Genomic DNA, 15,409 nt, shown 5'->3' on the forward strand with positions numbered 1-15,409 from the left:
TGAGAGGGAGGAAAGAGGGAAACGAGTTCGAGCGAAAGGGAGAAAAGTTGGTGCCGGACACAGAAACGCCCGTTACAAGCGGTTTCTGAGTTAAGAGGCAAAGAGCAGCGGGCGGGGAAGCTGAAGGAGAGCAGGCATCTTGAGGAATAGTGCCTGCAAAGTGCGATTCAAAAAAAAACCTATCCTAGCATCTTTTTGAAGCCATCCAGGCAGCTCTTTCATCTCTCCTGCTTTCAGGCTCCCTTACCAGCGGTACCGTATAGGATTGGTAAATAACTATCACGTGCATTTCATTGCTGGTGAAGTCTCGATGGCCTATCCCTAAATCGATCATCATGTGACTGCCCTCCACTGAAGCTCTTCCCAGAGATCCACATTAAGTGACAAGAATGTTACCAAGTGGTACAATACATTACACATCTGTTCTCTCCCCCAACATGCTGACACAAGGGTTTTCTGTTCATCATGAATGCGTGCTGAGGGAATGACTTTGCCCAACCCAATCCGATAATTCGTGGCATGCTCTTAGCTGCGTAGAATCGCGTCAACCACAACCGCCCGATGGTCCGAGTTGAATACGCCGTCATCAAACCGGTTGGCTAAGACTGCATATCCCCCAACCCTCCAGGGGAGAGCACGACTTGCGCTCCTTGCAGCTGCCCCCAGGAAGATGTAATCGATACGTGAGGGGTCCTGGCCTTCATATCCAAACCCCGTCCAGGTCGTATAATTACCGTAGCGGTCTCCCGATTTCACCAGGTTTGCGGTGTCAACCAGTGGTGACCCCGGAGCGGTCAAAACAGAGTAGGCTTCTTGGGTCTCTTCGCTATTCAAATCACCCGCCAGGAATATGCCGGATATGATTTTACCAAAAGGCCCGTTGCGATACTCGTCGATCTTCCGCAATATAATATGGGCTGCTTCAAACCGGGAGCGGGACCCTTGGTCATCCAAATGCGTGCTCATTGCCAGGACTGTTCGGCGGCTGATATGGTGAGTGAAGACCCCAATCGTCACTATGCGAATTGATGCGGCGTCCCAGCCTTTGGATGGGATATCCGGTGTTTCAGAGAGCCAAACGGTCTCCCAGTGTCGAAGTTCCCAGGTAGATGGGCGGTAGAATATAGGTGAATATTCGCCAGCTTTATAGCCATCATCTCGACCGACTCCAATATAGGCCCAGCTTCTGTTGGTGTCCTCTGGCTCGCTATCCGGTGTGGTAGATTCGCGCGAGTTCAATCCAGATAGCACATCAATAAGCTGATTGTGGAGCACTTCCTGTAGGCATATGAAGGCATCCTGATTGCACGTATTGTAGAAGAGTTCTTGAAGCAAGCGCGGCGCTCGTTCCTCCCAGGGTCGCTCGCCTTTGAACGGAGAAGAGGTAGCATATCGAATGTTATGGGTGAGGATCCGCAAAGGAATTCCAGTAGTAGCTGACTTCATCCCTAAGTCGGCTGGCCCGTAACGTCCCAGAAAGAGTGTCTCACTGTGTCGAGGTCGACTGACTCTGTTGGGCGGAGAGACGGCTCGGACAGCGTCGCTCAAGTGAGGAGAAGCGTGACGCAACCCCGTGATTACGCCAGATATGTAAGAATCACATTGGTCGCAGCATCCCCAGGACGACTCGCAGCAGAACTTAGCCGGTGAAGTGAACGGTACCAACACGCGGTTTACGAACCCGCCAATATGCGGTCGGGCCCGAGGGGGCAGTGTTGTATCGGTTACGGCCAATATTGCATAGGAAAGGCAAGAAACAATCTCTGAGAAAGGTCGAAACTAGACATGCGAGATGATCAAGATGATAAAGAAGGAAAGAATCTATCACAGAAAAGGAACCCAACCCATGACAACAAAGGAAAGGGGTAAACCCCACAATAGCTTCTAGCTCGCCGTTATCCTTTTGCTAAGCTCCCTCCTGCAGATTTCTTTGGAGACCTGCAGGCTTCTTGCAACTGATTACTAGCCCGCAGGACTCTGCGGGCCGACAGTCTTACGGCACCCGGGTGGAGCGGAGTGGTGGTCCGCTGAAAATATATTTATGTCCCAGCAGCCTGGCTGCAATGGCCGACTAGAAACCCCGTCCCATCATGAATATGCTATCCACTCACTATGTCGGGCAAAAGTACTAGGCTCGTCAAGTCGGAGTTCTTCAACGGCGGAAAAAATGTCCAAAAGCGGTCTAAAATGGGAGGCTCTGGAGAACATTTGTGGCAGTTGCGGTCGAACGTTAAAAAAATCGACCGACCCCGGGCTCGAACCGAGAATCTTTGCTTTAGTTGTTTCCTGATTAGGAGAGCAACGCCTTACCATTAGGCCAGCCGGCCAATTGACGACAAAATTCAGCGGCTTGGTGATTGATGTTTCTAAATTCAACAGGACCACCACGGTTCCAAGAAACAGGTTGCTGCTCGACTCATCTTCCGAGTAAAATTATGCAAGGGTTGCCTGATCACCACAACGTTGCCTAGTATTACCCCGAAAAACCGACATTTGATTAGAATATGAGGAGTGCGCTCTTGGAGAGACACCTGAACGGCCTCCGATCAAAGTGCCTTGTAATAGACCAGGCTGAAATCGTGCGAGGTGATCAGTCGAGTAAACGCAATGCTTCTGCGTGCTGCATCTCTCTTCTCAGCAAACTCAGACATCGTTGGATGCCTGAAAGACACGGCGCATGGTCACTGGGTTGCGGGCTTGGGATGATATGGGATGATGTCATTGTGTGTTCCTGGCTGCGCAAGCATTCAACGCGACTGAAATGAGGATAAAACTCTTGTTGATCTCAAAAGAGCAGCAGAATTTACCTCGTAGAACATGGTGTCAAGCTCAAGGACCGATCCATGGTCCTCGACTTCGAGCTGGATGACGGCAAAGAAGAGAAAGTGGGCGGTCTGCCAGTGGTAATAAACGGTAATTGCCGTACAAAGCCCTACCAAGACCAGCCCCTCATTGCTACTTGGGCATGCTACATAGCACTCCTAAGTACAGATCGGGAGTAGGCCTCTGCAGAGGTTGGCCCCGCCGAGGTGTAATCGTGGTACGTAATTACAGCTTGCCGTCAAGCCTTGGGTGGGTGCACACGACTCGAGCTCCATCTTGCGGACGAAGCTATCTGATTTTCCTCCTCCACCTCCTCCTGCTCCGCACGACTGTTGCTTCTGAGCCCGTTGACTCCTCTTATCCTCGCGTTGCTGTGAGGTTGATTCAAACTATTCACAATGGCCGAAGCCCAAACCCCCGAGGTTGGTAAGTGTTAACTGCCAAAGCAATACCCCTCTTTGCAATATGAAAAGCTCCGCGTTTGTGGGTTCCCGCTCGGTTCATGGTCGCTGGAGTCGTCATGCTTCTGGGATGGTCGTCGTAAATTCCAGATTTGAGCTGCTTGTTGATCCGACTTTCTCTCTTGCTTCCGGCCTCGTTTCCTATTGCTCAATGGTCGCTGCTAACCATCCCCCGAATGCTTCTAGATTATACCTTGAATAACCCCGATACCCTCACCAAGTACAAGACCGCTGCTCAGATTTCGCACAAGGTCCTTGAATCCGTCTCAGGTGCGTTTCCCAAGGCGTTTCACCATGCTGCATTGCAACTAGGATCACAATTCTAACTTTAGTTGGCTAGCGCTATGTGTCGAGGGTGCCAAAATCGTTGAGATTTGCCAGCAGGGAGACAAGCTCCTTGAGGAGGAGCTTGCTAAGGTCTACAAGGGCAAGAAAATTGCAAAGGGTTCGTTATAAACCTTGCTCATCGTGCTCAACCACCTGACATCCCGCTGGATTGATGCACTGACCTGCTTTGTTGAAAGGTGTTGGTCACCCAACGACAGTCTCCCCGAGCTCCTATGTGACCCCATACACTCCCTTGGTATCGGACACTCAGGAGGCCGAGACCACCCTGAAGGCGGGTGAGATCGCGAAGATCCAGCTTGGCGCCCAGATCGATGGGTTTGGAACGATCGTTTGCGACATGGTCGTTGTCGGTGCTTCTGAGGTTACTGGCCGGGAGGCGGACCTCATCCATGCCACCTACTACGCTAACGAGCTACTTCTGAGGCTAATCGCACCCCCCGGCCTTCTAGCCACTGGATCCGAGGAGGAGAAAAAGAAGGCCGCGGCCGAGAAGCCTCCTACCCAGGCTCGCATTACGCAGCTGATCGAGAAGATCGCTAAGGTGTATGACTGCAATGTGGTCGAGAACACCACCAGCTGGCTTTTCGAGCGCAATGAAATCGAAGCGGAGAAGAAGATCATTCTCTCCCCTGGATCTGGTGTCAGAGGCGAGGGCGTCCCCGACGTTGGTGAGGTTTGGGGTGTTGAGATTGGCCTCTCTCTTGGATCCGGAAAAGTCAAGACGCTCCCCCACCGTTCTACTCTACACCGACGTACCACTACAACATATCAGCTCAAGAGGCCTAGCTCTCGACAAATCCTGTCCGAGGTTGTGAAGAAGTTTGGCCAGTTCCCCTTCAGCTTGCGACAATTGGATGATGAGAAGGCCGCCAAGGTCGGTGTTTTAGAGTGCGTTCGTGGAGGCGTCCTGAGGCAGTATGAGCCGGCTGGTGATGCTGATAACGCCCCCGTTTCCCGCCTTCTGACCACGATCGGTGAGTCCTGATCCTTTCGTATTCTGGGACCGCGGCTCGCGGCCCGTCTGCTCCCGCTGTGTTTAGAGTCATTTCGCTCACAGGTTTTAGCGATCACCAAGAATGGTATCACCAAACTCGCGGCTCCTGCTACGCCTGACTTTACTAAGATCAAGTCGGACAAGAAAATTGAGGATGAAGAGATCCTCAAGATCTTGGAGCTCCCCTTGTCGAAGTCTACTGGATCGAAGAAGAACAAGAACAAGAAGAAGAAGGCCAAGAAGGCAGACGAGTCCGGCGACGAGGAGTAGATGTGCTAGTTTGTTGGATACACTTGTTATATCAATTGGGTCGCTTCCACGGTTCTACCTCAAGACTGCTGCCTGGGCCCCCATGCTGTGGCTGTTCGGCCGCTAACGCGGCCTACCATAAGCTGGGGATGGAGAGTCTTCCTACCGGAGGGGGAGAGAACTGGGAATTAAACCAACTTGTTGGTTTTGAGTTGATCCTCCCTCTATGCCCATTGGAAATCTTTGTCACATAACGTATACACTAAAGAGTTACATGGAACGTCGCATCAGCAGAAGATAGTGAAGGGGAAACTAGAACCACCAATCTACTCCTTAACATGATCTATCCTTTCGGCAGAAACTGTTTCTTGCAATGGTCCCAATATTGCTGCTCCTAGGAGTTTGCCCTCAGCTAGAAAGCAAGCTGGCTCTTGTGGATTGATACTCTGGATGAAGCCATTCAGGAGTGGCTTGAAGGACCCCCTGCAACTCATTCATGTCTGTACCGGATGGGAAGGGAAATCACTCACTGTACCTCTCTGCTCCTTAGGCGATGCGGTATCGTCCCTTCCTTCTCGAATAGCCCTCGTGGTCGGCTGACCTTCGGCTGCCATGGCGGTTACAATTTGATGGGCACGCCGGACGTTGCCGCTTTCTGTCCTGACAAATTCTTTATTTCCCCCAGCCGGCCATCTAAGGGCTATGCCACGGAAATACTGATCCGAGTGTGACCGGCTGTCTGTTGCGACACATGGCCCAGTATCCCCGAGACTCTTGGCCACTGCCCTGGTTGCCGTCAGCGATGAGCTGGAGGAGGTAGGTCTCTCTGAAAGCGCTACAGGGCTCTCTCTCAAGAGAATAGCGTAGTTGTCAACCAGAAGATATTAATTTGAAAGTGCTTAGCCTCGTGGTCGTCGGATCTGATGTGGTACCTGATGAGCTGGTGCCCTCCCAGGGTGTGGGCCAACGAAAAGGCTCCTCTGCCTCTTCGCATCTTCTTTCTCCGGCATCCTCCTTTCCCCTCCACAAACGACCCGCCACCCTTTCCTAATCTACCTAGAGATAGCTGGATTAGATAACTTCGGCTTGCCCCATCTTGCCCCATTCATTTTTTGTTATTGTTCTGTCGCTGGTCGCCTTTCGCAGAACCACTAGTACGGGCCTGCTCCTGATACCCGAAAAAGCTGCAGCTGGGCTATACCTGCCAGCCTCCAACCCAGGGTTGATTCTACTATTCACGCCAACTTGATTATTGCGTTTCGTACTGCGGACGCAAGGTCTTGAACTCTCTCGCAAGTTGAGAGCCAGCGTGAGGGCTCCAGCTGTCGGGTGCTGCAAGCCCCTTCTTTCGCCATCCTGGAGACAAACCTTGGAAGCCACACAAGAAAGCTACTTTGTGGCCTGTGTTGCATCCATCGAGCAGACTCCATCAATAACACATCGCGCTTCTTTTCTGCGGCAACACTTTTCAACTTCGATCTCTGCCTCCTGCTCTTTTCCTGTCCTTCAATCTCTTTGTCCCTCGCCTCCGGTCATCTCGGAACTCCAATCTTTGTACGTCTCCTGCTCCAGGCTCATCTCTTCCGTCTCCTATCAACAGGGAACGTGGTCACTAACGGCCTCCTGCAAGACTCTGAGGTGCCTGGGCCCTCTTTGAAATTCGGGTGTTTCCCTGGAATATAGCCGCGTCTAGTATTGGAGGGCCTTCCCTTCCGGTTGCGACGAAGAACGACAGCAGGATCCCTTCTTGTTGTCTGCAGAGTAACTCTGCGCATTGCTCTCTGTAAGTCTACAGCTCTTATATCCGTCTTTGGGAGAGAGACTCGTGTATGTCTACGAGAGGTGCCTCCATCTTTGCTACATATGACTTGGCAAATATCAGTGGCGTATCGCTTAAAGAGCGAAAGAAGACAGTCTGGATACTTTCCATCATTTTGCCTTGCTTTGACACCCATCGGAAGTCTCATTTATCTTTGTCTGAAGCTGGCTTTTGGTTGTTGCTCTCGAGCTTCACCTGTGGGTCCATACTGGCCGTCATACTGACTTGTACAGAAGGGCCAAGGTCATTCATAAGACATTTGAAACCTTCTTCGAATTTATTTGGCCTGGGATCCCCTACATTCGCGTTTTGATCTACGTCTTGTGTCTTCCAAAGACGGTCCTTTGTCGCCGTTCTTCAGTCACTTGGGCAGTAATCCCCAAGAGGCACCAGACGTGATCATTCGGTGAGGCCACCTCTTCGGGATATGAGCGGAATTTGCATGATTGGATCCCTGATAATTATTACTTAGATTTCGAAAACTAACGATCTATCCACCCATCCAGGTGTGAGAGTCTTGTGGTTGGGAGAGCTTCCGCGGCGAACCCCTGGGAGGCGTGATTGGGGCTCGGTCCTCGAAAACTCCCGTCGCTCCCAACTCCGCAATCTTTCTTCTTTCAACCGCGCGGGCTGGCCACGATTCCAACCAGCCACGCCGGGCACGGTCGCGGAGTTCTCGGTGTCTGTTGATCAGTAAGTTGTTTATTATCTGAAGTATTTAGGAAACGAGAAAAAAAAGTTCCTGTTGAGGCTAACCGTATGCTCGCTAGGCCTCGCGACTGTCGTGCCCTGCCTTCCAACAATGGCTCCGAATCTCCGTTCGTCGTCGCACGCAGGGTCAAACGATTCCCGACCGTCAACTCCTGCGCCACACACGGCAAGCACTGCGTCCTCTTTTACAGATTCTACCAGGCCACGAAAGCGACGGCGGACTGGCGGGAATTCCCGGGTGCCAACCGATCCGCTCCAGGACACCCCGGTTTCGAGCCAGTCGCAATCTGATCAGCCTGAGGACACTTCAACAAATGGAATTAATGGCACTCAAATTTTCGGACGGAGTGTAGAGTGGACTGAGCCAGAGCTGAGGGCTCCCGTCCCAAGCTATAACGATACGCCATGGTCAGCTGTGTCGAGTGATGCGAACCCCGTTCTGGCAACTATGCGCCCGCTGGGAGTGATGCCATCTGCCGCGGATTTGCGCAAAGTCGGTTTAGTTCCCTCGAAGCCAAGTACCCCCAGCATCCCTGCCAAGAAGGACCCCCAGCATGTGGTGAATGGGGAGAAGAGTGATGACAAGCCGCAAACCCCGTTGACCCCTGCTGAAGAACAGCTGCCTGATCCAGTTTCTCAGAAACCCCCATTTGAAGAGGACCTCGCAGCATTTACCGTACTCCCCGTGCCCAGTTCCGCGGACGCGGATGTTGATAAGCTTAGGGATGCTGTTCGGAACGCCCTGCGTTTAGCTTCGGAGGCGGACAACCGCCCAGTCATTAGGGGGTTGCTTCGCATGTGGGAAAAATGTGGCCATGATCCTTCCGCATTAATGATTTTGGATGGGGTATGTCAAGAAACTCCGGGCCCCCCGGAGAGGTCTATGTTCCAAGAGGTGATGCGAAGTGCTTGGAAAGAAATGCAATCAGAGCGAGTTGCGATAGATGAGCCCACCGCAATCCCGGCCATAGGGAGGGCTCGTTCTGCAAGTAGCGACTCCTCTTTATCTTCCGCCAAATCCCTCGATGCCGAAACGTATGCGCCTGTTGTGGTTTCTGGGTCGTCGGTTGCTCGTTCGAGGAAAGGAAAGCAGTCCAGGAGCGCGACGCAAAGAAAGGATATCTCTGAGCGCCATTCCTTATTTCCATCTGGTGGCCTCCAGCGGAAGGCGATATCCGGGGACCCTGGGCTCTCGACAGAGGCTGTTCAAGCCAAAAAGACCCGACTGCAGAGATCCTTCCCAGGGATTGTGCCTTCCGAAAGTGGGCTTCGCTCCTCTTTGAGGTCCAAAACCCCTTCCAATATATTATCACCTGGCCCTATTTTGACGAATGTGGCTCCTCCTGCGGGGGACCGCAGAGGACGGTCAGAGAGTGTGGCAAGCAGTGATGCCGGCGACAACAGGCGTTTAACGCCGTCCCCAACGTACGTTCTGTATTTGTGCACACTTACAATCCTTTACTTCTTTGCCGATAGTTCTTCTGACATTCAGGTTGCTGAATTAACATAGTGATGACGAACGGCTCGAAAATAATGACTTCTGCCGAAATTGCCGACGCAGTGGCCAGCTTTTGTGCTGCGACGGTTGCGTCAACTCCTTCCATTTCTCCTGCCTTCAACCACCCCTGGACCCTGCAAATCCCCCAGAAGGCGACTGGTATTGCCCCAAATGCTCCGTCTCAAGGTCCCTGGGCACGTTACTTGGTGGCCTGGATAAGACATCTGGGAAGGACTTCACGTTACCAACCCGCATACGAGACTTTTTTGCCGGAGTTCGGACCGGCGACGACGGAAGATGTGAAGAGGTGGCTCCGCTACCACGCATAAACCCTCGTGCGGCGCGAGGGAGCCGCTCTGGTCGCTATGACGACCCCTTCCTGTTGCGTACCATAGATGCAAAGGGGAATCTTATCTTCTGCGTCAAATGTGGTCGCACAACCAATGGCCGTCGGCCCATCATTCAATGTGACTATTGCCCTTGCGCTTTCCACATGGATTGTGTTGATCCGCCGTTGGCTGTTCCACCAACCCAACGACCTGGTAGCGACCGCCTTCATCATAATTGGATGTGTCCGAATCACGTTTGGCATGATATGTACTATACCGTCAGAGACGAAGAAGGCCATGAGGCAATAAAACGCATCAGGCGCCCCAAGAACCCACGCTATGTCGATATTGAGGTCCTTCCAGACGAGGACGAAGAGGAGAACCTCGAGGATCAAGAAGAGGAGGGTGTCACTTACCGTGTTTCGGAGAAAGGGGTTAAACTCAACTTCATTGAGAGAGTCAAAAGGTTGGTACCGACATTTTGTGCACTTTACCCCCTCTAACAATGCGTGTAGGGAGAACGAATTTGCGGCGGCGAAGAAAAAGGCTGCTAACAGGTATTACGACTATGCCAAGACGAAATTCGATGCCCTTACTTCCCAGGCACACGCATTCTATGCATCTCAAAAGCCGGCTATTGTAGAAGAAGATACCACAGCCGCAATATTGAACTCGCGGACGGTCGCTGAGCGCGAGGCTGCTGCAAACCTGGTATCCTTCGCACAAAGTCATCGAGTCACCTGGCAAGACGAAGATGGGGGGATCAGCCTCTTGATTGATCAGCTCAAAGCGAACGCACCTAATGACCTACCACCCCCCGATAACGAGATTGCGTCCCTGCGTAGTCTCCAAAAACTCATCGATCAACGCATCAAGGTGCTGAGCCTACAATCTGGGAACACCCCGCCCCTTGATTTTGAATCTACAACGGGTCAACAGCGCGCCAGGTCAGCTTTTTAAGGCCGTTGCCTTCAATTTCCTCATGATTTCTTGCAGCATATCGCTTATGATGAATGATTTCACTTGGCAATGGACGGTCTTGTTTTCCGTCCGCTTTTTCCTCTACATCTGCTTTGGATTTAAGGTTCCCTGGCGCATAGAGTATGGCATCGCTCAGCGCGTCGATTATTGCATAAGGTCCGACGGTGACTTCCTAACCCCCTTTGTTCCGCTTCCACTTTTCTTTCTACCATGTCTTATCACATCACCGATTTATTCGCCGTTTCCAGTTCTCTCTTTGTCTTTGCCTTATTCAACCAATCGTCTTCGGGGGGCCTGTAAAGGGGCAAAGAAAGCTGGGTTTCCGTCGCTCAGCAATGAAACTGCGCTAGGCTGAACTAGACGCTCTCGGCACCATAGCGAGTTTCCCATGTTCTGCCCCCCATGGCGGGATTGCCATGTTACCCCGACGCCTGGGAAAACTGGTTGATATCGGGATAATGGATTTGTATTACTGGGCCATACGATCTGTCGCATATGTATTGTACGATGGTTTATCTAGATAGTTTTCCCCGTTCCTCCACTATGGCTGGACGACGCATTAGGGTGCCATGGATCAACAATTCCCAGTTACCTTAAAATCTGACGGTCTAACCAACAAGCACGGAGCGCGAAAGAGCTACGATACTTCAGTATTCACTCATCTATATCTCGAACACTAAGCCGTGAAATAAACGACCATAAACCCAACCCAACTCCCAACGACACCGAGAGCAGAGTAACTACTCGTGAACATCAGCGGCAAGAACTGATACTGCTCCAGACCGAAAATAAGCTGATGAACAAGCGAGCAGTAAACAATCAGCGGAATCGACACCGTTATGTAAAGCAATGAAAACCGATCTACAAGGAAAATCCGCGGTCTCTCGGGAACGGGTGCAATCCGATCGAACACGAATAGGAATAGAATGAGCCAGAAAAGCGTGTAGATGGTCTTGAGCGGGAACTCAGCTGCCGTGAAGAGCAGTGGAAAAAGAGAAACGTGCCCCGCTACGGCTAGGGGTCTGAAGGCGCTGAAATAACGTCTGTCTTTGAGGGCGATTAGGCCGAATGGGATGATGATTAGGAGGACGGCTTTCTCGTGGACATGCCAGCCGAATAGGAAGGAGGCGTAGCCACAGAGAGTGAGAGCTCCGATGAAGGTGTCGGGGTTTGGGCGGCGCCAGAGTTTGATTAGGGGGAGCTGTGGCGGGTGAGTATTAGAATGAATGGTGGTTGGAGTGAGGGGTTGGTTGAGTGTACCAGCTGGAAAATAAGTGTCAAACCGAATGTGTGTTCTTTCGATATTTCGGGGAGGACGGCGAAAGATGTGTCGCCAACGAGACCACGGGTGACGCTTGAGAGGGCATCGTCGTTGACCGGAAGTCCGAGTCTTGGGGCAACTGTGAGAATTAGCGAAACTATCCAGAGATTCTAGAATCTCTATACACACAGGGGATCAGAATGCGATCCGTGAAAGAATATATTGCCCAGACATTCGGCGCCCAATACGCATGGCATAAGCCTCTTGAGAACGGGAACAGTCGACCTTTCAGCTGGAGAAGTTGGCCCCAAGAAGCGAACGGGCCGAATGCTAGTCCAAACACCGTGGTTACACTCATGCCCAATTTGATCGCATTCCAGATTCGGGGTCGAAAGACTGATTTTGGGTCTAGGCAGTAGACCCTCAGTAAGTAGACAAAATAGGCGAGAGAAAGGTATAGGTAGATATGCTTCAAGCAAAGCAAAACGGCGAAAGCAATGCCGCTGTAGAGTAATGTCGACTGTTTCCGAGCCCAGACAATCGACAGTATCAAAATCCCGTAGAGAAAGCCATTATACTGGAAATGTATGTGATCGATGATGAATAATCCGGGCGACAGTAGAATCGACAGGCTTGCAGCATGTGCGAGATGTTGACTCGGGTAAGGGACGGACTTGACGAATCTGGATAGCTAAGTTAGTACTCTTCTTCACGCAAGCAAAGGATAATGCTGACTTGTTGAGAGCATAGAGGAGAACAAGCTCTGTTACAATAACTGACGACCTCTGAAAATAAATGGTCTGCCAGGAATCATAATTCAGGTTCTTGACAACTAGCATTGCCGGGTCCGCGTATCGCGCCAGCTGGGAAAGCACCCACTCAAACGCCGCAAAAAAAGGGGGATAATCAAGCGTCCATTCCGAGGTTTTCTGGAGAAAGACAAATTATTTGCTGGACTATTGGAACCACACAGAGCAGGTGTCAGGTACCTCGTAGTACCATTCTTTGACAGGCAACGAATGGGTGATGGCGAGCCAATTGCGATGAACTTCAAAGTCAGTTGACTTGCTGTGCCATATACAACCTCATATCAGCATAAGCCACATGGAGAGCAATCCATGAGCAAAAGTAACGTACTAGGCGGGGAACAGGAGGATTTTGAACGCTGTTGCGACAATGGCGCATTGCGTCAGGGTAGGGTACATCTCAGCTATTAGAGCTATCCCTTGGCATCACGGATGTATGGGTAATGAGCGAAGGACATCCAGCGAGCTCTGTGAAGCTCTATGCTCTTCCAATGCTGGAAGAGAGAAGCGTGCGGAGAGCCGCCCTGAGATGGGCTGGAGGGCTGCACGTGACCGCGCGTCTGGATCTCCAGGGGCGGCGGAAGAAAGGCCAGTGTGTCCTTCAATAATCTGGAGATCGCGGGGAAAAGCTCCATTTCAGGTGCTTCGACAGGCTCGGTATCCGCTATTCGATCGCCGACATTCTGTTACACCTTTCATTGCAAGAAACATCCATTTCCGTGTAATTGCCATCGTTCTTGGGTGGGATCGCCACAATTGTGTGATCTCCACGCTGTACTACCGCGGAGCTTGGTTCGGAGCTTGACTATATAGACCCTTTTTTGATATCAATTCCTTTTCCACCTTCAGCTCCTGATACCCCTTTCAGGCTCTCTGTTCTTACTTGGGTACACTTTCTACTGGCCTCATACGACAATTGGTATCACTTACCTGCGGGGTGGGATTCATCCAGGCACGATCCACTATGAAGATTCCAGCTTCGATTCTCTTTCTCTCCACCGTCGTCACAGCACAGACAGTAATTGAGTCTTCAAGTTTTGGCCATGGCGCTATGTAAGCTGCGCCGCATCTTTTCCTTTTGATTTTACAACGACTGACAGGTTAAATAGTGTAGCACCTAGCCGAGAAGGCATCCCAGGATGGGACCTAGGGGGAGAAGGGCATTTCCCGCAGATTGTGTGTCCTTAAGCCCGTGAATCAGGCAACAAGTTCCTGGAATGCTAATCTGCGCAGCTCTCCAATAAACTCATCCTCACGCCACCCTACCCGGGAAACACAAGAGGGTTTGCCTGGGCTCAAAGCCCGTAAGCCACCTGCTTTAAATCTTGAGGCTGTGCACATCCATACTGACTTGAAGTAGTGTATCCGAGCAAGAATGGGCGGCCGAGTTTCAGTTCCGCGCAACTGGTGTTGAGAGGGCGGGAGGCAACCTCCAGCTATGGTACGCTAAAGACGGGATGAAGAATGTCGGCTCTGCGAGCATCTACACTGTGGGCCAGTGGGATGGATTTGCTCTTGTCGTGGATACGCATAGCGGAAGGGTACGGGAACTCGCGCTCCTCGGACACTTCGGTCTGCTAATATTGGTATAGGGTGGTAGCATCAGAGGATTTCTCAACGACGGAACGACGGACTACAAGAGCCATAGGAGTGTTGACAGCCTGGCTTTTGGGCATTGCGACTACTCCTACCGTAACCTAGGCCGACCATCTGTCATCCGTGTCAAGCATACAAATGTCATGTTTGAAGTTACCGTCGATGACAAGCCATGCTTCTCAACCGACAAAGTTGGTATCTCCGCATAATGCACGTAAATGTCTTTGCTAATAGCACCCAGGTCTCCCTTCCTGCTGGAAATACCATCGGTATCACTGCTGCAACTCCCGAGAACCCAGACTCTTTTGAGATCTTCAAGGTCGTTCTACGGACTGCAACATCAGGCGTTGAAAAAGCCCCGCCGGCAGAGAAACAGAACAACAACCAGCAGCCTCTTGCTGCTTCGCCACAAGGCGGCGCTCAACAGGGACAGGCCGCGCCAAACGATCTCAGCTCAATTAATGAGCAGTTCGCGGACCTCGGAAGTCGGATCCAACTTATTAACCACGCTACTAACAATATCCTCCGAGAGATTGGTAATCAAGGCAACAAGCTTGAATCCAAACAGGCGGATCTTCTCCAGAAGTTAGCCACAAAGGAGCAGGTTGCCGCTCTGGATGCTCGTCTCCAAAGACTGGAGCAGAGTGTACTGTCTATCCAACGAGACCTAGAGGGCAAGGATTATCGTGACAAGTTCAACCAGCTGCAAGAGACCCTGCGATCCTCACATCTCAGTCTGACTGAGAACATCAAGGACAATTTACTCAGCGGTAAGCTCACAGACAAGCCTATCCTAAATCCAGCTTGCTAACCTACCGCAAAAGTCATTACTGCGTCGACGCCCCGCATGGGCTTCTTCATTTTCGTCATTGTCGCCGTCCAAATCCTCCTCGCTGGTTCATACATCGTCTACAAGCGCCGCCGGGCCAACATGCCTAAGAAATTCCTCTGATCAACGACTTACTTACATGAGTAATGGAAGCACGATATGACTCCCTTGTTTCTACTTGAAATGCTACCCGGCATTGGTCGGACTTTTCGGCATCATTACAATTCCTTTTCTCACCATATTGGCGCCTCTGTGTTGCTTACTTGATATTTGCTTGCGATATTATTTTAGCCATGTACATTTAGGTCTAGGGCTCGGAGTATGAAAAATCCTTCTAGCTCTTCTCTAAGAAGCGTGCTTGTATCCTCGTAACTCGTGGTACCCGTTCTCAGGATTGAAATATATTTCCCAGGGGACCGCAACCTGCCAAAGAAGAGAAACGAGGGTGATGTAATGATGCAAAGGTGAAGCGCCGTTTGCACTGTTTGTCTCATCCACGTGTCAACGCCCAGAAAACTTGAAGGACCCACTTTATTAGCAAGGTTCATCAGCAGGATGAGCTAAGCCTAAATAGGGGCTAGACCAAGAGCTAAAATATGATCAATCCGTCCAACTCCATCCTCCAGAGTACTTTGCAGCAATGAGGGTATGGGAGGTTTTGCAGGGCTCTTTTGCTGGAAATGAGACCAAGTTTTTTTTTTTTT

At 51.2% G+C, this 15,409-nt stretch overlaps 5 protein-coding genes and 1 non-coding gene across 6 annotated transcripts; 3 read left to right on the forward strand and 3 right to left on the reverse strand.

The window, feature by feature from the left end:
• Positions 1 to 242: 242 nt before the first annotated feature.
• On the reverse strand, positions 243 to 1,744 carry BJX67DRAFT_220592 (endonuclease/exonuclease/phosphatase family protein). The gene has a single exon (XM_071025741.1). The coding sequence runs from the start codon at positions 1,444 to 1,446 to the stop codon at positions 526 to 528; it is 921 nt and encodes a 306-aa protein (XP_070883448.1). The 5' UTR covers positions 1,447 to 1,744; the 3' UTR covers positions 243 to 525.
• A 496-nt stretch (positions 1,745 to 2,240) lies between these two features.
• BJX67DRAFT_t77 lies at positions 2,241 to 2,327 on the reverse strand. The gene has a single exon. It is a non-coding gene; the product is annotated as a tRNA-Arg (tRNA).
• A 696-nt stretch (positions 2,328 to 3,023) lies between these two features.
• Positions 3,024 to 5,230, forward strand: BJX67DRAFT_361224 (curved DNA-binding protein (42 kDa protein)). Its single transcript, XM_071029840.1, has 5 exons — positions 3,024 to 3,249; positions 3,471 to 3,554; positions 3,625 to 3,729; positions 3,809 to 4,606; positions 4,697 to 5,230. Exons 1-5 carry the CDS (start codon positions 3,222 to 3,224, stop codon positions 4,894 to 4,896), a joined length of 1,215 nt encoding a protein of 404 aa, XP_070883449.1. The 5' UTR covers positions 3,024 to 3,221; the 3' UTR covers positions 4,897 to 5,230.
• Positions 5,231 to 7,480: 2,250 nt separating this feature from the next.
• BJX67DRAFT_220969 (putative PHD finger domain protein) lies at positions 7,481 to 10,336 on the forward strand. Its single transcript, XM_071025744.1, has 3 exons — positions 7,481 to 8,830; positions 8,916 to 9,698; positions 9,748 to 10,336. The coding sequence occupies exons 1-3, from the start codon at positions 7,497 to 7,499 to the stop codon at positions 10,190 to 10,192; spliced, it is 2,562 nt and encodes an 853-aa protein (XP_070883450.1). The 5' UTR covers positions 7,481 to 7,496; the 3' UTR covers positions 10,193 to 10,336.
• Positions 10,337 to 10,889: 553 nt separating this feature from the next.
• BJX67DRAFT_373848 (dolichyl-P-Glc:Glc1Man(9)GlcNAc(2)-PP-dolichol alpha-1,3-glucosyltransferase ALG8) lies at positions 10,890 to 12,679 on the reverse strand (the record flags this gene model as incomplete). Its single annotated transcript, XM_071031454.1, has 6 exons — positions 10,890 to 11,414; positions 11,474 to 11,613; positions 11,664 to 12,157; positions 12,210 to 12,403; positions 12,464 to 12,542; positions 12,612 to 12,679. The coding sequence occupies 6 exons, from the start codon at positions 12,677 to 12,679 to the stop codon at positions 10,890 to 10,892; spliced, it is 1,500 nt and encodes a 499-aa protein (XP_070883451.1).
• Positions 12,680 to 12,881: 202 nt separating this feature from the next.
• Positions 12,882 to 15,200, forward strand: BJX67DRAFT_361235 (putative lectin family integral membrane protein). Its single transcript, XM_071029841.1, has 7 exons — positions 12,882 to 13,333; positions 13,390 to 13,456; positions 13,514 to 13,584; positions 13,641 to 13,821; positions 13,873 to 14,067; positions 14,118 to 14,646; positions 14,701 to 15,200. The coding sequence occupies exons 1-7, from the start codon at positions 13,245 to 13,247 to the stop codon at positions 14,826 to 14,828; spliced, it is 1,260 nt and encodes a 419-aa protein (XP_070883452.1). The 5' UTR covers positions 12,882 to 13,244; the 3' UTR covers positions 14,829 to 15,200.
• Positions 15,201 to 15,409: the final 209 nt, after the last annotated feature.

Source organism: Aspergillus lucknowensis (assembly GCF_044049455.1).
Source record: "Aspergillus lucknowensis strain CBS 449.75 chromosome Unknown BJX67scaffold_40, whole genome shotgun sequence".
NCBI lineage: Eukaryota > Fungi > Ascomycota > Eurotiomycetes > Eurotiales > Aspergillaceae > Aspergillus > Aspergillus lucknowensis.

Excerpts from the sequence above, each read along its gene's own strand:
- BJX67DRAFT_220592 (XM_071025741.1), bottom strand. The coding sequence starts at position 1,446 with ATGAAGTCAGCTACTACTGGAATTCCTTTGCGGATCCTCACCCATAAC.
- BJX67DRAFT_361224 (XM_071029840.1), top strand. The coding sequence starts at position 3,222 with ATGGCCGAAGCCCAAACCCCCGAGGTTG. Across the intron at positions 3,250-3,470 it reads AGCCCAAACCCCCGAGGTTG|ATTATACCTTGAATAACCCC; the intron begins GTAAGTGTTAAC and ends GAATGCTTCTAG. Across the intron at positions 4,607-4,696 it reads CCGCCTTCTGACCACGATCG|CGATCACCAAGAATGGTATC; the intron begins GTGAGTCCTGAT and ends CACAGGTTTTAG.
- BJX67DRAFT_220969 (XM_071025744.1), top strand. The coding sequence starts at position 7,497 with ATGGCTCCGAATCTCCGTTCGTCGTCGCACGCAGGGTCAAACGATTCC. Across the intron at positions 8,831-8,915 it reads CGTTTAACGCCGTCCCCAAC|TGATGACGAACGGCTCGAAA; the intron begins GTACGTTCTGTA and ends GAATTAACATAG. Across the intron at positions 9,699-9,747 it reads TTCATTGAGAGAGTCAAAAG|GGAGAACGAATTTGCGGCGG; the intron begins GTTGGTACCGAC and ends CAATGCGTGTAG.
- BJX67DRAFT_361235 (XM_071029841.1), top strand. The coding sequence starts at position 13,245 with ATGAAGATTCCAGCTTCGATTCTCTTTCTCTCCACCGTCGTCACAGCA. Across the intron at positions 13,334-13,389 it reads AGTTTTGGCCATGGCGCTAT|TGTAGCACCTAGCCGAGAAG; the intron begins GTAAGCTGCGCC and ends CAGGTTAAATAG. Across the intron at positions 14,068-14,117 it reads CATGCTTCTCAACCGACAAA|GTCTCCCTTCCTGCTGGAAA; the intron begins GTTGGTATCTCC and ends AATAGCACCCAG.